Raw genomic sequence first — 24,894 nt, forward strand, 5'->3', positions numbered from 1 at the left:
GGGATTTACACCAAACTGTACTTTAAGTATCCAAAGTAAGAGAACCCATTATCAAAAATGGCCCCTGTCAGTGTTATATTATGATTACCAGAACATAATAACTGATGCATTACCAAGTAACTTTAATGTTGTAGTAACTAAGTTAAACTGGTTTATTCTCAAACAATATATGTGACGTTCATGCACATCTACTCAGGTAAGCTGCTGCTACACAAAGAAGCTTAATTAGCAGTGAAAAGTAACAAAGTACATTTACTCAAATACTGTACTTAAATACAGTTTTGAGGTACTTATACTTTACTTGAGTATTTTCACTTCATTCTACTTTATACTTCTACTCCACTACAAATCAGAAGAAAGTAATGTACTTTTTTTTTAACTTCACTACATTTATTTTACAACTTTAGTTTCTAGTTACAGATTTAGAATATAAGATATCACTAGCAAATAAAATCAGATATATTATGAATTAAACTACACAGCAGAACATATTATCACATTACATCACAGTATCTTCTTGTATGGTTCAATCTAATGTTTGCTTCTTGGCTCAACCCTAAGGTAGGTGTTATCTGAGTTATAGGGCTTGTAAATGTCCCTTGTTTGTATTTGCCAAGCTCAATAAAGAATCATTGAAAGTTTAAAAAAAAAAAAGTGGTGGAAGAAGTGCTCAGCTAAGTAGCAACACCACAGTGTAGAAAAACATTTTTTAAACAGGTAAAACCCTGCATTCAAGTGCATAAACTACAAAAGTATTAGTATCATAATATACTTATATAATATAGTTAAAGGTCGAGCGTGTAAAATTTAGGGGGATATAATATAAGAGGTAGGTTTTGTCTAGTATATAATCACCTGAAAATAACAGTTGCTTTTATTTATTACCTTAGGATTAGCAGTTTACATCTACATAGAGAGCAGATTCCTGTCTACAAATCCGCCATGTAACACTGCCATGTTTCTACAGTAGCCCAGAATGGACAAACCAAACTCTGGCTCTGGGAAAAGCCATTCACGTTTGCGCATTTTCACATCAGCCACCACAGTTAGCATTCACTCTGCGACTAGCTTCCTGAGACCCCAGCTTTTGTTTGGTATGCATTTTTAACTTCTCTGAGTTATCTGGGAAAGTAGGACCTGAGAAGTAAAAAAAAATAAACATTGTCTTTGAACAAGAAATAGTTTTTTGAAAAAATATGTTGTGATATGGAGACATGCAGCTTATCTAAAAGCCTTGTGATTTGTTCATTTTGTAACTCTGAATTAAATTTTTCCTGCTCAGGAATAGTCAGTCACACCTAATGTCCTCAAACAAGATGATAATTTAGTCCCACTGTCCTCAAATAAGTACTTTAACAGCATTTTGGCTCATTACTGTTGCTTAAATTGGTCATATTTGTATACCATATCAAACTACAGTCGTTATCTAGCACAAATAAAGAAGTTTCAATCATAGAATTTGTTCAGGTTTTGTACCTTGTCCACTTTTGTGTTGGAATTGACTGTAGACTGAGCATAGAAGTGTCCACAAACGAGGACAACAGGTCTGAGTTAAGCAGAATTAAGTATAAGGAGCAGGAAACCCAAAATGTGATGTCCTCATATGTGGACTAGAGTAGGAGGCTGAGGTATTGTTTAATGAGAAGCTATTCCCTTTTAAATGGTAAATGGTGCCACATTTGTAAGGAACATGCATTTGTGGGATGAGCAGCAGAGCTGAGTATGTGGGTTGCGCCCATGAAAAATTTGCCAAATCTTCTCTGCCAGTGCCAAACAACTTTTTTTTTTGCTGCTGACTCTTGTTTGGTGTTGTTTGGTAGATTGGATGATTTAAGTCTGAAGAAACAAGACATATTGGAAATTTAACAATATATTCATTTAACAAACAGGAGCCTGGATAGCGTGTGGAAGAATTTTTCATGGGCGCAACCCACATACTCAGCTCTCCTGCTCATCCCACAAATGCACGTTCCTTACAAATGTGGCACCATTTAAAAGGGAAATAAACAGGCAACAAGTTTCAGTGACTTTCTGTAGAGTTTAAGCTCATTCTTGAAATGTGTCAGACAGGGTTTAGTTTTAAAGTATCTTAATTTATGAATGAAAAACTTCCCCAGTAATAATCCAGTGTAAGTAATAAAGTCAGAAGACAAATGGAGATTAAAGCATCAGTTTAGCAACAAGTCTGTGCAGTTTCCGAGGAGCCCCTGAAGGCATCACGGAAGCAGCTCGTCTCGGCGGTGCCACAGTGCCAACAGCAGCGCCCCTTGAGAAAAGTGAAAGCCAACGCCCCACTGTCAGCTCCTGAGCCCAGCCCTCCCTCCTCACACACACACACACCAGAGTTTCTTCCGAGCTGCTGTGGACGAGACTGACTCCAACCAGAGTCCATTTCCCGACTCTTTTCAGCGGAGAAGTTGATTCACCCGAGTGGAGGGACGGAAAAACGAGCGGGGAGCAGCAGCGGTCAACACTGGGACTGTTTCTCTCTTTAACTCGGGGACAAGTTTGTTTATTCAAACGCTGCTCGTCGGTTTGAGGCGATAAGGCTCCCACAGAAACACACTGACGGTGTTTAGTAAGTTATTTGTGACAGAATGGCTGACACAACCGCAACCAGCGCCGGTGCGAACTGCATGGAGAAGCTGAAAAGTTATGTGAGGACCCAGAAAGGGTTCATCCTCTCTGCAGAAATAGTAAGTTCACTGACCTGCTGCTAACATGGAGCTACTGTGTGTGTGTGGATGGTTACAGCTGCTTATGAAACCATAGAGTATGTTGTGTGTAAAGGTGCTTTTGTAGGCTGCAACTAATTAATATTTAATACACAGCAAAGTGCTTTAATGTAGCCTATATTGTTATTGATTTATCCTCACTATTATTGATATAAATGTTCTTTATGTCACTAATATCCTCTATAAGCTGCTTTATTCCCACTTTTTAAAAAGCAGTGTACCCAGGGAATGATGAGCATGTGGTGTGGGGGTTAAGGGATCATGAGCAGAGGTTAAGGGTTCCCACCTGTCACTTGTGCGCCACTGTTTTCTCATTTGGCACCAAGGAGCCAAATGCTGAGTGTTAATGGCACATGGAAGGTCATGTGGGTTAACTCGACCCACTGACTGGAGTATCAGGAATCCCCCTTTTCTACTTAGCACCACAGGCTGCACACTGTGTAGGCAGATATGCAGTATCCTAAATATGGTGAGGGGAAAATGCAATGCATATCACATTCCTGCCAATATAAAGGCTCGTAAAGTTTGTTTTGGCACATCTGGCTCTAGTTACAAGGAATATGTACGCCTACAGAGGTGGAAATAGAAACATCAGAGCAGCACTTCCGTCCATATAATGAGTAAGGTGTGTGGTTTTACGTGCTGCACTTCCTGACAAGGCACAACCGCTTCCTCACTGGGAAGACTTCTCACTTGATTGTCTGTGTTTGCATTTCACAGCGGTGGGTTATCTCCACACATGACTTGTTTTGACCCTAAAATATTTCACTTAAGTTCTGCATTTTACCCGGTTCTCACCAGAAGATGCAAAAGAGTATTGTCACTTATCACACAGGGTGCTGACCATGTTACTGTGCTACTGTGTGATTTGTTTCCCAGCTCCAGGAAAGCAAGGTTCTGCTCTCATAGCTCAATGGAGTCATTATAAAGCAGGCCCTCAGATGCTGGTGGTCAGTGGTCCACCCACTGTAAAGTTTTTTTTTCTTCTCAGAGGTAATGGAAATTCCAGGCTGCGTGTGAAGTTTGTCCCCGGGAACAAAGAATGTGCGAATTGCTTAGCACACATCTTTTGGTGTGCCATTCACGGATTGGTTCGCGCTTGGCTGGGTACACTCTGTCGGTAGTTTGTTGTTTCTCGTTCCATTCCTGTCCTTACTGGAGCCTGATAAAGGAAGTGGTGGATGTCTGACATGGATTTCAGTGCAGGGAGAGGGCTGTGGGAGTACAACAGGAAGACAAATGTCATTACTGCTTGTTAGGTCCAATCTAATCGGAAATAGGGTGCTTAACCCTGGCAGCCAGGTCTAAATATTGCAGCTGATAAATCAAAAGTGTAAAGGAATTAATTTTCCTTTTTCAGCTAACAAGTCTTGACGGCGAGGCCTATCAAATGACATTTAGAGCTATTCTGTTTTTCCTATTAATCCAGCTGTCAGAGGCATGACCATACTTGAATGTTTGAAGCCACAGAGCAACTCACAGATCCCGGCCACACACCCATGTAAAGTAAATTTCAGTTTGTCATGCGACACAGTTCAGCCAGTAGTGATAAGACAGGGTGAGTCATGCACCGAGCTGAGCTTTCACCCTGCTGTTAATTTCAGGAGTATGAGTTGTGTTATGTTTAGAAAAAAAAGTTTATCTCCGTACTGAAGAATGTCCTAATCAAAAGAAAGGGTGGAGGAAAAGCAGGCAGAAGGATGACAGTTGACGAGATGATGAGTAGAGAGTGATGAAATGAAACTGAACTTTCCATTTTGCTCTCAGCACACATGGTATACACTTTAGCGAGCCACAGAAAGTGCTAAAAACTGGCCCAAAACATAAGTGACTTCCCTAGCAACCGTTGCTGTTTGGTGTGTCTCTGTACCACGGACTCGCTCTTGGCGCTCATGTTGCTGACTATAATTAGCCAAACGTTCACAACAATTTTCCTCCAGTCAATTTTTAAAAGAGCAGCTCATTATACTGACGTGAAAAGATCCTAGCTTGGATCTCAAGAGCTGGCCCGTGCAAACAGATCTGCCGCTATGTGGAAAACATAAAGGTGTCAACATCCCAGAGGCCTTTCTTGTTGTGAGGGACTTGTGTAGTGGGTGTTTCTCTGTGTGGCGGCCTCCTCTGGAGCCTCAGTAGTAACTCTGGCCTGCATAAAGCCTCTTTTGTGTGGGACCTTGGCCTCGGCCGCCTCACTACTCTACAGAGGCAGCCTGTGCCAGTCTCCTGAACACATGAACTACTGATGCATCTGGCTGGCTGGCTGCGTGTTTGTGTAACAGTTGCGGCTGAGGGGAGGGGAAGCCGTAGTGACAGATGTAGGGCTAGTGTCGAGTCACTTACATCATGTGTGTATCGTGTAGACTGCAGTGATTTGACACTGGCTGCTGGGGTGTCTGTGTCTGAGAATAAAACATTGCAATGTGCAAGACTGGCTTTTTTAAAATACACATCAGGCTCAGTGTCTGATTTATTTAGTACGTGCAACAAGAATAAATTATTTGACTTGTGACAGCAAAGCGGTGCAGATAAATGTTGAACACCAGACTAGTGGATCGTGTGTTAGTACAGAGTTTATGATTTAATTTCTAACTTAAATTTTATCACTTATTTATTGTCACATGCTGATACAATATGCATAGAGAAATCTAGAGTACAAATACATTTCAAACAAATATGTTGAACATTTAATGGTTCCAGTGTCTCAAGAATATGTTGACCTCCCTTGTTTTGGGGCAGCTGTGGCTCAGAGGCAGATCAGGTAGTTTACTAATTGGAAGATCAGCAGTTCGATCCCCAGCTCCTCTAGTCTGCATGTTCAAGTTTCCTTGAGCAAGATACTGAACCAAATTGTTCCTGATGGCTGCTCCATCGGTGTGAGTGTGTTAAAAACTGAGTAGCAGGTGGCGCCTTCTATGGCAGCCTCGGCCACAGTGTATGAATGGGTGAATGTGACTCATAGTGTAAAAAGCCCTTTGAGTGGTCGGAAAACTAGAAAGATGCTGTACTGGTGCACGTCCATTCACCATGTGCAGGGTTCTCATGGTCTTAAATTCCTAACCGGGGTAATGATATATTGATCTGGATTCTTATATCGATTCAGTGATGGATGATCTAGTATTATCATGCAAAGTGAAAACATCGATACATATTGCAGTCTTTAAGCTATGGCTTTATTTTGAAATTCCCATAGCACATCTGTGTCACCAGCTCCATCCAAACACATTCCCTTCTTTAACATTCAAACAGTGCGAGTGGCATAATGTCAGGCAGATAAGAGCTAGCAGCCAAGAAAAAGACAATGAGAATAGTTTTTGATATCATCTCACATAGTGTTGCACGGTATACTGGTACTAAAATAGTGCCGTGGTACTAGAGTATTCCAAACGGTACTATACTTCATTTGGAAAATACCGGTACTTTGAAATTGATTCAATTCATTAATTTAGTTAATTTATTTTACTCATTTATTCACACAAATGCCTTTCTTGTTCCTATTGGAGCACAGATTGTGCAAGTGGTGTGTATGACAACACCTGTATCAACATTCGCAGCTGGCGCACGTGAAAAAAGACAAGAGAAAGTCTGAATCGCAAAGGGAGACAACACGAGAGACAACACAAACTTGGTGGAACATTTGAGTTACCAAACCGTGATGTGCGTACTGAGGTACTTACCGAACCATGATTTTTTTGGTACTGTTACACCCCTACTATTTATTGTTCTAAAGGTTTGTATCCTATTCCTTAGGGAAAAGTACCGAAGAGTATAGAAAAGTATCGAAATTCATATTGGTATTGGTACCGAAACAAAGATTTTGGTATCACGACAACACTAATCTCACATCAATTGCAGGCCTGTAAATTGAATCAAATTGAAATCTTATTGTAGTTGACTTTAGCATATCAGCAAATTGTTGTCCAAAAAGTCCATAAAATATTGTATTGTGATGAAGCTTGTGATTTACATCCCTTGAATATACATTGCTCCGGCTACTGTTTTAAGATTAATTCCTAAAAATCCCAAAACATGTCTAGTGTTACTTGAAATACATTCCTTGTATATTTAAATTTTATTGTTGCGCTGCGTGACTATTGAAATGTCATTAGTATTAGGCCTACATGATACACAGAGACCAGACTCGCAAAGCAACAATCCCTTTTGGAGTAAAGAAACATGCTGTCACATCAGGAGAGAAACAGGACATTAATATATTAATAACCAAGGCTTTCACACTTAGATTTAAGGCATGTAAGATTTGTAAATATTCACTGTCAGTGTGGTAAATCGCTAAATGACACTGGTGACAGTTCAGCTGGTGGTTAACGTTACCTTGACTGGGAGGCTGCTGCAAGTACAGTCACACAGCATCTGACTGTTGTCTCCAAATTAATCTCAGCATGTAGATCAAACTGTTGGTTATTTACAGACAGCTCACAGCCTCCTGATACCTGGTGTTATCATTCAATCATGTTAGATTGAATCAGGTATCATAATCTGGATATTTATACACGTATAGATGTCCAGATAAGCATTATCTGACCACTGTTTTGGGTCACTGATCTGCTTGCCATTGCTCAGGTTCCAACAAGGTCGCACATAATCTATTAGACAAGTCCATAAAACAAAGTTGTTGTTTATTTAATAACAAGAAATAAATGCATATGTTCTTGTCAAAATATAATCCAAACACATGTCAAAATGCACTGACATCTAAAGGATCTTTGACATCTAAAGGATCTTTGGTTTTCTATACCTCAAAAATGGGTGTGGCCGTCATGTTTGGCCGTCAAGTACCCGTATATGCAGATTTGGTCTTTGGGCATATTATGTAGCTAGTTCAAAAAATATAAAAACAGGTACGCACACCAAAACTGCTCCTTCTGGAAATTTTAATCATATCATCACATGACGTTTTGGGCACCAGCCCTTCATCAGACATGATATTTTTGTATTTGTTCTTCTGTCCAGCACCCAGTGTTAATTGTTTTTGGATGTTCATGCTGTTTTTTGAGTCTTCATATGCTGCTAGCTGGCGTCACAAATGTCTAATGAGTGTGTAAAGTTAGAAAACGCTAGCAGGTTTCTTATTTTATATACCATTTTTTCCGGGGGGTTTTCTGGGCAGTTTTTCCTTGTCCGCTGTGAGGGTCCAAGGACGGAGAGCTGTCTTATGCTGTAAAGCCCTCTGAGGCAAATTGTGATGTGTAATATTGGGTTTTATAAGTAAAATTGAATTGAATTGAATCTGCAAATGCTTGGGAATTGTCTGGCTGTATCCATATATAGGCATACCTATTTTAAACTAGTTAAATAAAATCATGGGAGTGGGGTAAAATATAGAAAAGTTATTAAAAAGTTTGGAGAATTCATGGTTGAAAATGTGTGGGAAGCCTGATTTTAGTAAACTGAAATGTATTGTTGGGCTGTTTTCAGACCAAAAAAGACATGGTAGTGTTTTTTGTTAGTTTGTTTTTACAGCTTTCACGTCTTAAAAAAAACAAACAATTAACTGATCAGTAGAAAAAAAATAATCTGCAGATGATTTAATTATGAAAGTAGTCATTGCAGCCCTAAATTGTATGCTGGCACAGTGTGGAGGTGGATGTGCAATCTTTCCATTGTATAACAATCGAACATTTACATAATGTCACACTTGTAAAGCATCTTTTGTTCATGCTCAAGTGCAGTTATGCAAATATCAAATCTATGTTGTAGAAAATGACAATAGAGTAAACACTGTTTGGTGTTTTTAAGTGAATTAAACCATTAGATGTCAAAAAGGGGGATTTGTTCTGTTACTGTTTGAAATTTTCACTCCTTCACAGCTGTCATATGTCCGTGTTGTGTGAATGTATCTTCCCACACAGTTTTACAGCAGCAAACAATAGCGGTATTGAAAAAAAAAAAAAAAGGCTGATACTGGTTCAGGGTGGTAGGCCGCCTGAGTTTATGATTTCTGCACGTTGGCAGCATTTCAGTGGAATGGACTGAGAAGAATGCACTCTGGCTTTTTTTCCCTCATATGGAAAAATAAGATCTTGATGGAACAAACACGTGCTGTACATCACATGCGATAGACAGACTGACAGAGTGCGTTAAAGTCCAGCCAGTTGTCTCACTGTGCAGAAAGTTTTTTTGTTGTTGTTGTTTTTGGCAAAAATGTCTGTTACCATGTGGATGTTGAATTGTGGACTGACTGGAGTAAATAAAACAATGACGGCTTTGTTGGAGTGATTTACTGTCTGACTGGCCTCGGCTATTGACTGGAGTCAGATCTCTGTGCATCACTGTGCAGCGAGATGGTTGGTTGTCTCTCAGGTGAGCTGCAGCTGTTACATGAAGTCTTTCAGCAGGGGAGGAATTTGGGGAGCATCTGTTACTTCTCTGACATAACTGTGAAGTATTGTGGGATGTCTTCACCATTTTCAAAATCATTAATCTCTCTGTTTATTGCTTTCCCCACCCTCTCCTTTCACTCTGATCCCTGTTAGTTCCTCAGTTTGATTATCTTGATCTGCTACGCCGCGTCTGTGTATGGAGGCTACTCCGCTGTGGCCATCGTTGAGATGATCTTCGCCATGATCTTCTTTGGCATCTTCATGATGGAGATGGACAAGCAGATCCAAGTGGTCAACTGGGTCTGGAGCGTGAGTCCTCTACGTGTCTTACAACACAAACTTACAGAAAGCATACACACACACAGTCACGCGCACGTGTGAGCACAGTTGCACAATGCTTCATCTTCTGCTTCCTTCTTTTTGTGCAGGATCTTTTCCGTGCTGGTATTGGTGCAGGACTTTACATCATCACCTCTCTTATCTGTGTGATTAGAGGAGCCGGGGACGGTGCTCTTATTGCAGGCGGGGTCAGTTAAGTCGCCGTGAACTGAAACTGTTTATGTGCATGTTTTGTTGTTTGTTTTGACGACCGTAAACTGTTATCAGTGAATCTGTTTTATTGTAGGTGTTGAAACTTAGTCATCATTGAGTAATATGGCTGTTTCAAATCATATCTCACGCTTCCTTCCTGTTTAATTCTAGTGAAGACCACAAGACTTGAGTCACAGACAAAAACTACGGTGGCCCTGAGAGCTCAATGTACTGCAAATTAAGAAACCACATACAAAAAGACGCAACCTAAGCAAATGAGGAAACAACTTCAATAATTTGACACACATGCACAACTTTTAGAAAACATCTTCACCAACTTGACAAAACACAAGTCAGCTATTCGTCTGTGGTGTTGGAAAATGACCTAAAATGTAAGTTCTTGTGACTTAATGGAAAGATGTGTAGGATTGAGGGGATTTAGTGGCATCTAGTGGTGAAGGCTGCAGATTGCAACCAGCTGAAACTTCTCTCAGAATTCCTTTAGTGTTATGTGCAGGAGGTCAGCAGAATTTTCCACAGAGGTCTCATCCTCTCCAAAACTAAAAGACCACTTGCTTTAAACCAGTAAAAACACTGAACAAAGCAGTTTCACATTACAAAAATTGTTTCTGCAATGCTTTTCGGCATGTTGCAGACGAGCTGCTAGCCCAGCACCTGCTAATGTGAGCTCACTTATTTTCTCTGACAACATTACGTGTGACCAACTTATATCTGATCCAGACATTTAGGAGTTATTTACTTTTTTATCCACAAAGGACTCCTAATCTCCAGAACAAATAGACTTGGTGATTTAAACTGGTAAAAAGGCTGAATTAAGCAGTTTCACATAAAAAAAATCAGTGTTTTTCCGATGCTCTTGTCGCAGAGGGGCTGCTTACTACAGTGGCTGATGTGAAAACATGAAAATGCAAGTGGTCCTATCGAGAGCCAGTGTTTGGTTTGTCCGTTCTTTGGTACTGTAGAAACTCTGCACAAGAGGACCTGCTCCTTATACAGATGAAAATGGCTCATTCTAAGATGACAAAAACACAGTGATTCTTATTTTCAGCTCATTATACACTAAAGAAAACATACTTATTATTTTATATTCCATTTCTGCCAATATATGCCCCTAAATCCAACACACTGGACCTCTAAGACTGTGATGTCATGATTCAGATATTATTGCAGATATCCTAGCAGTAGCTTTTTGCTGTTATGATAATATCTGAATTACGCAATCACAATGACAGTTAGCAGATTTCAGTAACTTCATTTGCCACAAACCAAGGCAACAACAACTGTGTCCCGGCCATGTGTATCACTTCTTAGTGTCCCCTGAAAACAGTTTATGTTGTTTGTTTGTTTGTTTTTTTCTAAATGCTGCACATATGACGTCAAATTGGTGAGGATGTTTCTTCATTTGCATGTTTTCTTGATTTATAGTGCATTGAGCTCTCAGAAATCATAAAATCATAAAAAAAAACCTTCGGGCTGACTCAGAATCAGAGTGTCTTTTGGTTCAAGTGGTTCAAAGACACGTCTTTACCTTGAGGTCTGATTTTATCATGGCCAGAAACAGGATGCACCTTGGATATGAGTCTTAGACACGTGAAGAGAGACATCCACTTAGAGTGCATGAGAAACTGGAGGCAGGAAGGGAGGCAGTGGACACACACACACATACACACACATACATACAGACAGTACCAAATGAAAGTAGTGCAGCATACAGCCACTAATTATATCATTAATTCAGTTAGAGTCATTTAACAAGCTTCACGGGAAATGGAAAGGAGCTGGAGGGTCATGAGGAACATCAAAAACGCACAAAGAAAACACACAAAAGCAGGCTGTGGTGAAAATGCTGCTGATACATCTGATGTCTTGTGACAAATACAGAGGTCAATGCAGTAACAAAGTATAAAGAGCGTGAAGCCTGTCATGGTGTTACAATAAAATGAGTTTAAAATTAAAATTTATCACAACCCAAACCATGACTACTCGCTGTCTTATCAGTTTGTTTATTTTTAGTTAACTATTTTACATCTCCTGATATTTCTGTGATGTGCTCACTCCACTGTACGTCTGCTCCAAGTGATATTTCTGTAGATTAAAATACAAATTTCACATCTCTTTTCACCACCACAACCTTTTTTGTGGCTTGTGTAAACCCAACCTGCACAATTTTTACGCCTGCTCATTTGTTTGATACATAGACCACAGGTGTTTGGGGCTAAATGCATCACAGCTGACACCAAATCTGACCCACGCGTGTTTCTGTCAAAATCACAGTCATTTCTCCAGTTGTGGAATAATCTTGTGATCAGCCCACCTAATCTGAAATCAGTTATGTAGTTTGTGCAGCCTCAAGTCAACATGACATCAATCTGGGACTAAAAGTGTCTTCTGACGTGAGCAGCACAGCAATTAATTCAGTTAATTTCATTATTATTATTGTGACTCTGATCCTGAGTTGTTCTTTCGTAGGTATTTGGTCTGATCGCTGGTCTACTGTTCGCCTATGACACTTACACCATCTTCTTGCAAATTAAGAACACCAGGCAGCACACGGCAGCTTCCACTGGTGAGAGCAACCAATATTCACTGTATCATGGCTTCCCTAAAAAATAATCTTTGTGACAATAATTCCATTTTTACATTTTTCTCCAATGTCTGATTGTTTTTTACACAGATGACAGAATTTAAACACTCCACGACACATGCACCTCTGCCAAGAACACAGCAGAAGAACTAAGGGGAACTTGTGCAGAAGGTTAACAGAAGAGTGGATCAGAGAGGACGATGGACAGTAAAATGAACAGGTCACAGTTTAATCAGCGCCACTGTATGGTGTGTGCAGGATAGACAACAGATTTCTTTTAGGGACGTGCCTGAGAGGAGGATGACGCAGCCAAAGTGAGTGGTACTGTACATCTGTGCCTGCACGTCAAGACAAAATCGTATCTACTAGAGGTGTAACGGTACGTGTACTCGTCCCAACCGTTCGGTACAGTATGTTTGGTTCGGTATGCAACTTCTTCGGTTCTGTGCCGCAAACAATTAAAGTCAAAATGGTCTTGTAATGTCTACTACTGCACGTGTGGAACAGAAATTCTGGAGCATGAGTTTTACCTTGGTGCACCAGTTGTTTTCTATTATGTGTCAAGTAGCAGATCTAGACAAAATCAGGCTAGTGCTAATCAACTTACCTGGCGCTGCTCCCCTGAGCCATCCCCACATCGGATGGCTCCCTACTCCCTACCATGGCGATGGGCAACAGGTGCAAAGGTGCTCTTGGGAGGACCAGTTGGTTAACTAGCTGGCATTCAGGGTGAGACCAAGCAGCAACTTCCAGGGCTAAAAGTAAAGCAGCCATCACCTCCCTGTAATTCATTTTTACTTTTTTTTTTTTTCCCCCTTACTGACAATATGTCAGTATTTAAGTGCCTTGAAGGTGGTATATACGACATTCATTCATTCATTCCGGGCTGGGATTGCCTCCACACGACCCTCACCTCTGACTTCACAAGCAAAGATGGAGGTGGCTGAACCGAAATGATGGCAGCTAGCAGTTGTTTGCGCTAACAGTGCTAACAACAGCAACCGTGCAGACAGAGTTAACAGTGCTAACTTGGAGGGAACCAGGAAGTGGGCATTGCACACTACACAATGCCATTACCCCGCCCGCCACTGTGGGTGAGGATGGCATTATTAGCTGTATTTGCATATGAGCCGGTGCAGAGCAGTGGCGATTAGCTAGCCAGTGGGACATACACAGGGACTCATATACATGCACAGCTGTCCTGGCTACCACAACAAAGAACAAAGAAACTCTGATTACAACACACACAGATGGAGCGTGACTTCATTCTCTGTTCAGGATGCCATTACTCCACTATATCTTTACATGGCAAACAGTTTGTTGCTATATTAATGTTCTGAATGTCATATATAAAACCTTTAACTGTCACAGTAAGAATTATGGTTGAATGTTTATGTTTTTATTGCATTTTCTTCTCCTCCTGTACCGAAAAACGTACCGAACCATGACTTCTTTGTACCGTTACACCTCTAGTGTCTACTAAATGAGGAATTCCCCTCACAAACCTTCACTCCAACCTCAAAGTACCACTGATTAAAAAGGGAAAACTGTAAATAATAGGCAGTGGTTGTCACCAAGCAGCTTGTCTAATATACACATCTACTGTTAATGGACTGCTGTAGTAAATAGTAACTGTGTCATTTGGACATTAGAAGTAACTGACACATGAATGGGTCATTTAGGGATTGTTTAACATCATAATTATGCACTTCTTGAGTGTTGTATTTGTTGTATTCCCAGTGAGGTTTCTCAGCTGGCCGAACATTTCCTTCTCTGTTATTTAATCATCGCTCTTTATGGAGTGCTCCCTGTGTGTTACAGTGCCTTAAAGTCAAATTAACCATTTCATATTCTTGAAGCCTAAACATTTGAAGTGTCCTGCTGTCATTGATCAGCAATCTGTTTGTACTAATTTGAGTTTAGTCTGCATTGTTAGAAGCAGTTGACGTCTGTTAACGTTCAACCACGTGTTCATTATTTGAATTACAGTGTCATCCTCCTGTTTCACCTATCTACTATGATTGTTGCTCAGGTTGTTTTATTTTTCATACATTTTTAACACATTTTTAAGGTGCAGAATATTTTTATTTTGACATTTTATACAGTCCCAAGTACAGCCCAGCTTTTTTTTTTTTGGTTGATGAAGCAGATAGAAAAAGAAAAATCACATCGTTGGAATTGTATGATGTGAATATCACAATTTATAATGTTCTGTAACTGTTTCCTCTACCCTTTGGTGGTTATGTGTCCAAGTAAAACATTGCCTTATTATTATTTTTTCTAACATGCTTTACAAGAGTCTGCAGTTTGTAATTTCAGATACAAAGCAGTCTTGCTTTGGGAAATAAAAGCCATTGTTACTACAAAGAAAAACTGTTTTTGTAACTTATATTGTACACTAATCTTACTAAAGTAGCTTTATTAACTGTGTGTTGATGGATGCTTTTGGGTTTGACTTGCCTTCTATCAGATTGCCACTAGATGGAAGCAAACTGTTGCTCAAAATCTGAAATGAATTGCTATGTTTTGTCCCACCAGCAAGAAGTAAGACTGAGTTATTGCAAAAAATACCAACATAGCTGTGGTGGTGTTTTCTCCAGTTTTTCTTTAGGTTGCTAGAGTTCAGATATTATCAGGAACTATGCTTTCACACACTATCTGCCAGGATTTTAACTGACCTGGTGCAGCATGCATCTGTGATCTCTAATCTCATCTGAAATGTTTCTGTTGCAAACAGAACGCATGCTGTCCCCCTCTTTTCATTTTGAGATTACATTGTGTTTATGAAAATCCTTTCCTACTTTGCTTTCTCTCTGTGCTGCCGCATTCCACTTGCAATAACCATTACAGTACATTACCTCCATGTCATTTTAAAGACCCGCAGTGGAATGATAAGCCTTTGTTTGGGGTCATACTGACTTGTTATCAAGTGTTTCATATTTCCTCATCTAAATATTTATGTAGGAATATTTATCACACCGACTCCTCCCATGCTGTGTGTAGTTTGATCCAGACTTTGCAGATGCAAAAATAAAGGCTAAACATGGTATGAATCAGAAAGTATAGAGGGGATTTTTACATCAGAGTTTAAACAGAAGGATTTGTGTGCACAGTGTTTAACTTGCTGTAGCCTAGGTGAAGTACAGGCCAAACTCTGGGACAGTTGGCTGCCTGTGTTCAGGTTTATGGACAGGAGAGGTAAAGCTGGAGCTTCGTAAAGTTAGGTAAGGGCTGTCAAGATGGCGCCCACACCTTCAAAATAAAAGCGGGGATGCAATTGGTTTGAATTTAAAAAGTTTGTTGCTGCATATGTTGATCATTAATTTAATTTAATGTGTGTGTAACGAAAATGTGCATGTTAATTTAGTGTTTATTTAGTCTCTTTTCAAGAAATGTCGAACATATGTGTTCAGAGGTGTTTTACTTTGAAATGTAAACCGGAAGATGCATTTGTCAGTTAGGCTAGCTTGTCAGTTACCGAAGTAGTTAGCCAAGGCGGAAGGAGGAGTCCGGGCAGTCTGGAGGGGGACATCATGTAGTTAGTTCAGCACAGACTGTGTGAATTAAAAATTCAGACCTCAGTGTTCCTTCTCCTCTGGTGTATTCACCGGGAAACTCATTTGTGTTTTTAACATCCACCCGACACCATGTTCCTCCGCGGATCTAAAAAGCGACGGTCCAACCGCTCGGTAAGTGTCTATTCTTTGCCATTAATTTCTTAAATGACTTCACAAGTCAGTAAACTCTTTTGGTAAACCTGTTGCCATCTTTATTTAATGCTTCACATACTTGAATGTTGTTTTTAATTCTTCCTCTGCTTCACTGTCGTGGTTGGACTTGAAATGAACTTGTAACGTTAGGCTATTAATGTCCGACACTGAAAACAGCCCAAGCGGAACTTTGTCCCACCTTCACCTGGCTTTTGTTTCTGCAGCCTCCATTGTTTTCTGTACAAGGAAAAAAGTCCCACTTCTTCACAACACTTACAAAATATGTGACTTTATTTTATTTTATTGTACACCTGAAACTACATTCTTTGTTTCTTGAGTCATTTCGGGTGCCCCAGGTACAGTCAGGAGGGTTCAGACTACGTCATAGATTTTTTTTTTCTTTTACCTGAGCAGGTAGGTGATGTGTTAGCTGTAACCTGAACATGTTTTTACCTTTGTCAGGTTTTCATTACAACAACTCATGCTCTGTTAGATTATGTGCAGGCTGGAATTTTGCCCAAAACACAGCCTATATGGTCAGGTTACTGATCAAATGAAGCTTGTTTTGGGACCAGACTAACAGCTGTGTGGCCATGAAACATCTGGCTCTGCAGCACACTTGGATTAAATCCAGACAGTGACTGTGACTCCAACTACCTCACTACTGTCTGTAAAATTATTAGACGTAATGCACAAGTCTAACAGCAAACCACATCATAACACCTTTTATGAATTTAGCTGAACTCTGTTTGTAAGTTTGTACTTAAATATTCTGTCGCAAGTAAAAGTCCTGTATTCAAACTTTTACTTAAGGAACAGTGCGAAAGTATTAGCATCACATTATGCTTAAAGTACCAAAAGAAAAAATACTCATAATGCACAATGGCCCATTTCAGAATATTGTGTTTGATTATAATTATTGATGCATTACTTTAATGTTGCAGCTGGAAAAGTTTAGGCTAACTTTTATTTCTATATAATCTAATCGTCTAATCTTACCTTTACCTATGATGATACATCATGTTTAATTTGTATTGATAATCTGAAAAGTATCTTAGTTCTTAATTAAATAGTTTTCACCACTTGTATTTAATACAGATTTTGCAATTTATATGCAACATGTCCGTTTATTTAAGTTCTTTAACACTAAACGCTCAGGACACCTGTTCCCACCTGACACATTCAATAACTGCACTCAGGTATTAATGAATACCATCAATGTTTTATGCAACACCTCATTACATCGGCACTCCAAAAGTGAGTTTTGACTCATGTTACAACACAGATGTTAACAAGTGCAAAGTATATCAAACACTTGTGTAAGATGCATCTATTTTGACTTTAGTTTGTTTAAATATGGTTAAAATTATTTGTAGTTTATCAGAGCAGGAAGTGAATGAGTGATTTAGTGTCTGTGTCATGATCAGATTAGATACCATCTGGAATTTCAGTTACGATACAGATAAAATGTCTTCATTTTCCTAACAGCTGCACTGCAATTAAGAAATACAATTTTGTGAATTAATCTAAAAGAAATTAACAATACATGTCTATAGTATAGAGTACCTCCATAGCCATCATTACAATGATTTTATCACAGTGATAGTGTTACTGTATCCCTAGTTTAGATTAGATATTTTTGTATAGCTCCAATGATTATAACCAAATGAATGTAATATCATCAATATCAACTAAGTCAGATCGAGGCAGTCATAAGAAATATTTCCACAGCAGCATTTTGGTTTAGGCTGCTTTGTAAGTTAAATTAAAATACAGGATTTAAGTACTGAAAACCACACTGTGTATACATTTCAGAGGTCAGGCCCAAAGCAACATTGGGCTCCATATGAAGCTCATGATGTTCCCCTCAGTGTCAAAGATCATATACTTGCAAAACTCAAGTCTATGTATTTTAAACAACCTGTTATTATTCACTGTAGCAGCGTCAGCCAAATCAGTTTCAAATATTCATCATATGACTGTTTAACAGGTATAGAGAATGCAAAAATACTGTGACTCAACATGCGTAAACACTTGTTTTCCCAGTGAATGATAAGATGGATCTACAGTCAGATGGACTAACAAAAAAAGATATATATTACTGACTGATCAAAGCAGTAGTGTTGCTGTCACACGCCTGTTGCCACTAACTAGGCAAATTGTTGCACGACTAAACTCTACGTGCTCTTTGTGCAATTATTTTGTGACTGTTTTGTTTCTTTGAAGCTGTTATATTATGACAGTGTGCACTTAACCTGGGATTTGTTTTTACATTAGTGTGACTTGCAAACGTGTCAAGTTTGTAAATAAAAAAAACACACTTTATTTTTAAGTTGAGACATGCAGCAGAGGGCCACGGGCCAGAATCGAGCCTGTGGCTGCTCCGAAAAGAACACTGCCTTTATACACAGGGTGCCTGCTCTACCCACTGAATTACTGGGCGCCCTGAATACACAGCTACTTGACAGAGACAGCCAGCTAGCTCGACAACATGTACCAAACAGAAGTATGATGCCGAATGTGTTAAACAGTGCGGACCTCAAACTAATGACTAAGGAGAAATCTGGACTCTGTGGCTGCACCAGTTGGGAACCAATGTTTTACATAGTGGCTCACTGAATATCTAGCAACTGGCCTTTTTTGATGTCACAGTAGGAAAAGCACAGGTGTAAATAATCAGTTTGATTATGACTTAATCCCATTCAGCTGTTTGGGTTTCAGGGCCCCTTGTTGTGCATGCTGGCTCACTGTCACGAAAGGGAGCCATCGTTAATGTTATTAGTAACATCTGGGCTTTTCCACCTATAACAAATCAAAAAAAAGGTGAGAAAGGCTGCCACTCACAACAGCACTGTCACGGATAAACCTTGTTTTTTGACCCTCAGAGTGACACTTGTACTTTGTGAACCCGTTCAGTTGTTAAATGTTGTTTGAGGCAGCAGGAAGCAGTGATGCAAAAACCGTAATAGCAACAAGAAGAGTTGGGCCACAGAGCGGGGGCTCGGTGAGGGCCGGCCTGCAGGCTGTCTGTTTGATCCTGTCCAGTGAGGAGAGGTGCGTCCACTCAGTGTGGCAGGGCTGCAGAAGCCCCTGACCTCTGACCTCTGCTGTTAATGTTTAACCCTATCTGCACCACAACACGGAGGAGAGGAGCAAAACCTAAATGACAGCCACTGTCTTCTGTTAATAAACTAAATAGTGCACAGACTGTTTTCCTCCCACTACTCACTTACATCACATCATTTAAGCTCTATTAATTATCCATTCTCTTATATTATTGTAAGTAATCACTGGCTGAATTAATGCCCTCTGATGTGAGATAACAAAGCTGGCAGGTGTTCAGTTTGTCCATTACCTGGTTACACGGTTACTTGGTAGCAGGAGAGATCTCAGGCAAACCAAAGCAGCGCAGCATGTGATTAAACCTTATACCCACTTAGTGACAACAAAGGCGCTGATATGAAAAGTCTGACGCCGTTCTTAAGTGTGAGCATGTGAGCCGACGTGAACTTGTCTGAATGTACTATTTACTTTACCCACACTCAGTTTAGAAGAAACTTCCTACCACCACTCCCATCACATCCTTCTCTTGAGGCACAATAGGCAAACCTCATTGTCGGGCCACAGACTTGACGCATTATCTTTTGTGGAAGACTGAAAGGGAACACTCGTGAAGTGTCTGTGTAGCCTTGACATGTGGGACACTGTCATCATGATAAGGACATATCCAAAGAAGTAACTTGTAGAGACTAATGTCCAAGGCTTCTGTTGTCATTAAGGAGTAAATTAAAGGTTCCTGCCTGTTTAAATTAACCTGTTTTTAATGAGGTGAAAACAACAGCTGGGAGCTCCAAATATGTCCTGATCCAGTTTGATTTGTGACCACATAATGTGCTAATTAAAACCAAGTTGGCAGACTTTTATGCATTTGTGGATATGTTTACAAATGAGACCATCTCCTTGTTATTTTGTTTTTTAAATGAACCTAATTGCATGAAGTGTGACCTTGTCAAACTTGTATTAACACTGTGAATATCAAGGATGTTCTCTTGTTGTTGGTTGGCATAGAAATGGAACTAAATAGTTCAGGACAGCAGCTGTGGGATGTAACTAAGTACAATTACTCAAGTACTGTATGTAAGAACAATTCTGAGGTACTTAAACTTTGAGTATTTCAATTTTATGTTACTTTTTACTTCTACTCCACTTCATTTTGGAAGCCAAAATGAACCCTACAGCTTCGTAAATTCAGATTATTATTACAAAATGTATATAAACTAATAAATTATGACACATTTTTATGGATACAGGTACTTGGTAGCATGTAAAGTATCTGAAATTAGCACCACCTTTACCTACATTAGTGATTCTTGAATGTATCACTAACTTTTATCCAGCAATATACCATAGATTTTTCTGAAATGGACCATTCTGCATGATGAGTAGTTTTACTTTTGGTACTTTAAGTATATTTTAAAGGTAATACTTTTGTGCTTTCACATAAGCAGCATTTTGAATGCAGGACTTTTACCTGTAACAGAGTATTTCTGCACTCTTGTAATAGTACTTTTACTTAAGCTTATGATCTGAGTACTCTGAGTAATTTTCTGGGTCAGATCACTAAAATAAAAAATACTCGACTAATAAATTATGTATGTTTTTTCCGAATTAAGCCTGTGAACATCATGAATAGGTAAGGTTAGCTCCACCTTTACCAGCTGCAGCATCTGTGATGCTTACTCATTAGCACATCATTAATTAATATCCAATAATTTAGTATATGTTATTCTTAAATGGGTCATTCTGCATAATGAGTTCTTTTACAGTAAAGTATAATCCAACACTAATACTTGTGTATTTCTGCTTAAAGTTTTGAATGTAGGGTTTCTACTTGTAACAGAAAAGTATATCTACACTGTGGCACTGCTACTTTTACTTTATTAAAGATCTGAGTATGTCTTAAGTAGTATGAATAAGTTTAAGTCTTTTCTCAGGATTCCTAATCCTTCACTTTTCATTACGTCATGATTGCACCCGTGCTTAACTCTTAATTACTATCTGCCCGTAATTGAGTGAGCATCCATGGTGATGATGTTGAGCCCCTCATCACTTTTTATATCAAACTGTTTTAGAATCAGTCCAAGTCATTATGCTGAGTTTAATCTAACGTAGGCAGACCTCCATCTCATCAACCTCCCTGGCCTCTGGAGAAATTCAAGTACAAAGCTGTGTATAGAGGGGCAGAGACACAGCAGGTTACACCGGACAATGGACTTATAATACTACTCTCAGAGGAATTTCTTCTTTTCCAATCAGAAAATTCACCTTTGTGACCAGAGATGAGCATTTTTCAACTCACAGCTGATTGAGAATCTGCCTCTAGATTTCCAGATGTCAGTTTTGGGCTATCCTAATTTCCTCCCACCTCTGTGATGTTGATCTGACTACACAAGATTACCCTGACCTACAGCAAACCCTCATTTATATATCTAACATGATACCTAAAACATGTCTAATCCTATGTGTGACATAACCGTCTTTAAAGCTGGAGTTGGTAACTTTATAAAATTAACTTTTTTCATACTTGCTAAAACTGTCACTATATCCACACAGCAGTATAAAAGACAGATAATCTGTGAAAAAAAAATCATCGTTCTTTTGCCTCCTCAGAGTTGCTTCTAATGATATTACATCCCATGAACAAAAGCAACCAATCAGAGCTGAGGAGTCTCTAACGCAGCTGTCAATCACTGTGTGTGAACTGTGGCCAAACTGTCAAAGTCAGCAGCACTGATCAAATACGAATCAAGATTCTGTTACTGTGTGCCTATTTCTCACCTTAAATTTTTTCAGAATCATATTTTAGTGTACTGTTTAGCTGTATAATGAGAGTCGACAAGTACTCAGTACTTGTCGACTGTATCCAACATGGCAGGCGGGCCTTCTCAGCTCTGATTGGTTCTTTTCGGTGCACTGTGGTAGAGGTGGGAATCACCAGAGGAGCGACGATACGATATTATAATACTTAAGTGACAATACAGTATTATTGCGATTTTAAATGTATAATGATAATAATAATAATAATAATAATAATAATAATTTAATTTATATGGCACCTTTCATACAAGAAATGCAGCACAAAGTGATTTACAATAAGTGCAATATAAGCTCTGAGTGCTTCAAGTCTAATGATAATAATAATAATAATAATAGTATTATAAATTTAATTTATATGGCACCTTTCATACAAAAAATGCAGCACAGTGATTTACAATAAGTGCAATATAAGCTCTGAGTGCTTCAAGCAGGAGAATTAAATAATAAAACCAGTTTCGGTACATAAATGTTGTAAAGAAGTTAGTGATGGTCCTGCTCCCCAAAACTTTTAAGTTAATATGATTTTTTTATCGTCTGCTTTTAAATGTGCACTGACGAAGGCTTCAGGTTAAAAACAGAACTGATCAAAACGTAGCCTGAGTGCAGAAAAATACAGTGAAAACATGAACATATAAAGTATCATTACATTGAAAGGAGAGTCAGTAACACCCTGTAGTATCCTGAAGAGTAATCACCGTAAGACGGCTACAGTTTCCAAAGATGTTTTTATCCTGCAGCTATTTGCTTTCATTCTCCGTAATCTTAATAAAAGAGATATTTGAGAGCGTAGCCGTACACCAGTGTTAAATGTACAGGCACTTTGTAGTGTGTGCCCCCCACTGGCTCAGTCACCACGTCAGTGTGACAGCTCAGGAACTCCCTCCTGAGGAAATAACATCTGAAAGGTCCAGTCACCCAGAAATCATCTGTACGCTTCATTTAGCCCCTCTTGTCACCTTTCATACCTGACTCTGTTAACGACGATCAGAGTGAATCAAGGGGGTGATTAAGTGAGCACAGCAAAGAGCAGAGTGCACACAGCAAGGCATTTTAAAGCACCACTTAAATTATTGTTTACTGTAATGCGGGACTATTCTAGACTAACCCGTTCTGGAAATACTCAGTCAGTGCACATAGCCAAATATCTCCACTCTGGAATCATGTACACAAACTGAATAATTTCTGATAAAAAAAAAAAGGACATTAAAAATCAAATTATGCTCAACAGTACAAGAAAACAAGCTGCTGATTTCTCCCAGTTCATGTATCTGTGGTTTCTCAGTGCATTAGTGAAACACTTTCAACCCATGCTACAACCCTCAGATATCAGTGAGATAAGCAAAGCAAACTCAGCGTTATTCTAATCAAAGTAATGCTTTTTTTTTTTGCATCTGTTAATGTAGAACTCTGCATGGGAAAACAGGCTTGGCGTGAACACTGATGGTTTAGTGGTTGAGGCTGTTGTCCTTATGAAGGTGTGTGGTTGGAAAAAGAAAGATCAAAACAGCTGAGCTTGTATGCACAGGTACCTCGCCGTCTCACATATTTGCATTTTATTGCTTTGCTCGTTAAATTCTGCTAGCATGCATGTATCCTGCATCTTAACGGGCAGCTTGTTTATGTGTTTGAGAAGAGCAAGTACTGTTTTTATAGTGAAGTTTTGTCTGTGCAGCCTGTTTTGAAAACGTCTTGATCTTTCTTTTTCAGACAGAAGTGCATATGAGGCACATGCTTTGTCCTTCTGCTCTGAATGCTGCAGTGGAAAACAATAGCGTCACAGAATCCCGAGGTTTCTTTCACTAATTCACTGTAAAAGGGAATTTTTTAGGGGGCGGGGTTTCCTTGTCTGAATTGAGGGTGTCACATGCTGTATAAATTTCTGATTTGTGATATTTGGCTAAATTAGTAATGACTTGAATCCCGTCTCAGAGGTAGGAAAAATAGCTAATAGAGCGCTAATAATACAGACCAATTTTCTTTATCAGCAGTAAGCTTTCATGACAGAAGACAGGAGAGAATTAAGGCAACAAAGAAAAAGAAAGTGGAGACAAAGTGACTACATGGAGAGGGAAAGGGTGCAGCTCTCATCCTGTGTCTGCTTCCTTCCTCTCATCTCTAAAAAGAGGCCCGTGTCTGCAGTCTGCACACACACATATGCACACACACGCTGGGCTGCAGGAATCGAATCAGAAGTGAGATACGAGGTAGTTGGTGTAGCTGTTGGCTAAGTTAGATGCACCGCTCAGCACTTTTATCAAAGGCATTTTTAGTTTACTTTAATTCCTAAAACTCACAGTTAAATATACCTGTAACTGTGTTTGAGGTCTCAAGCTAACAGTTTTACCTGTGGGCTAAATTCTGGATATCACTCACTTTTTTTGTGTCTGTAGGCAGCAAGCAGGTTTAACACTCTCTGTAAGATTCAGTCCTCACTCTATTGCATTGACTTGTGATTGTGCACACTCAACAGGACATAATCCAGGAGAGATTACTGTACAGTCAGCTGTAAGAAATGCTGCATTCATGTGCTCCACGGATGGTCAGTTGTTGTTTCCAGAAGTAGTTCCTCCGACTTTGGTGTTTTCCCGAGCTTTAAGTCATAATTTGTATGCTGGTGTTGCATAAATCACTCTGTGGCTCAGCGCCCAAATATATCTCTGATATGCTTGTGACATATGAACCTTTCAGGACCCTTAGGACGTCTGGGGCCGGCCTACTGACCGTCCCAAGAGTAAGAGCAAATCATGGTGAAGCAGCGATTTGTTATCATTCAGCACAAACCTGAAATAATCTCCCAGGTGATGTCAGACTAACCCAGACTCTGACCACTTTAAAGTCAAAGCTAAAAATGTCTGTTTTTTTACTGTCTACTTGACCCTGTAATAGCTGCAAACTTATTTTAAACTTGATTTTAAATTATTTTAAATAATTTATTTATCTTTACACCGCTTGTCCGCACTTTAATTACTTTTAATGCTGATTTTTTTTGTAAAATTTTATAGTAAATTTGATCTTTTATATCTTTTCGCTTTACTCTTTTATTACAAATCTGTATCCTCTATTATGTTTTACATTTTATTGCACTGTAAAGCACTTAA

General features: G+C 39.3%; 2 protein-coding genes across 3 annotated transcripts in view; both read left to right on the forward strand.

The window, feature by feature from the left end:
• Nucleotides 1-2,224: 2,224 nt before the first annotated feature.
• plp2b (proteolipid protein 2b) lies at nucleotides 2,225-14,344 on the forward strand. Its single transcript, XM_049581045.1, has 5 exons — nucleotides 2,225-2,696; nucleotides 9,227-9,382; nucleotides 9,502-9,600; nucleotides 12,095-12,191; nucleotides 12,300-14,344. The coding sequence occupies exons 1-5, from the start codon at nucleotides 2,598-2,600 to the stop codon at nucleotides 12,311-12,313; spliced, it is 465 nt and encodes a 154-aa protein (XP_049437002.1). The 5' UTR covers nucleotides 2,225-2,597; the 3' UTR covers nucleotides 12,314-14,344.
• A 1,356-nt stretch (nucleotides 14,345-15,700) lies between these two features.
• The window catches only part of prickle3 (prickle homolog 3), a 31,944-nt gene continuing 22,750 nt past the window's right edge, over nucleotides 15,701-24,894 (forward strand). For both annotated transcript variants that reach the window (XM_049581911.1, XM_049581912.1), the window contains exon 1: nucleotides 15,701-15,898. In XM_049581911.1, coding sequence (XP_049437868.1) covers nucleotides 15,857-15,898 — 42 coding nt within the window. In that variant the 5' untranslated portion in view covers nucleotides 15,701-15,856. The remainder of the gene's footprint in view (nucleotides 15,899-24,894) is intronic.

Source organism: Epinephelus fuscoguttatus, linkage group LG7 (genome assembly GCF_011397635.1).
Source record: "Epinephelus fuscoguttatus linkage group LG7, E.fuscoguttatus.final_Chr_v1".
Lineage (NCBI taxonomy): Eukaryota > Metazoa > Chordata > Actinopteri > Perciformes > Serranidae > Epinephelus > Epinephelus fuscoguttatus.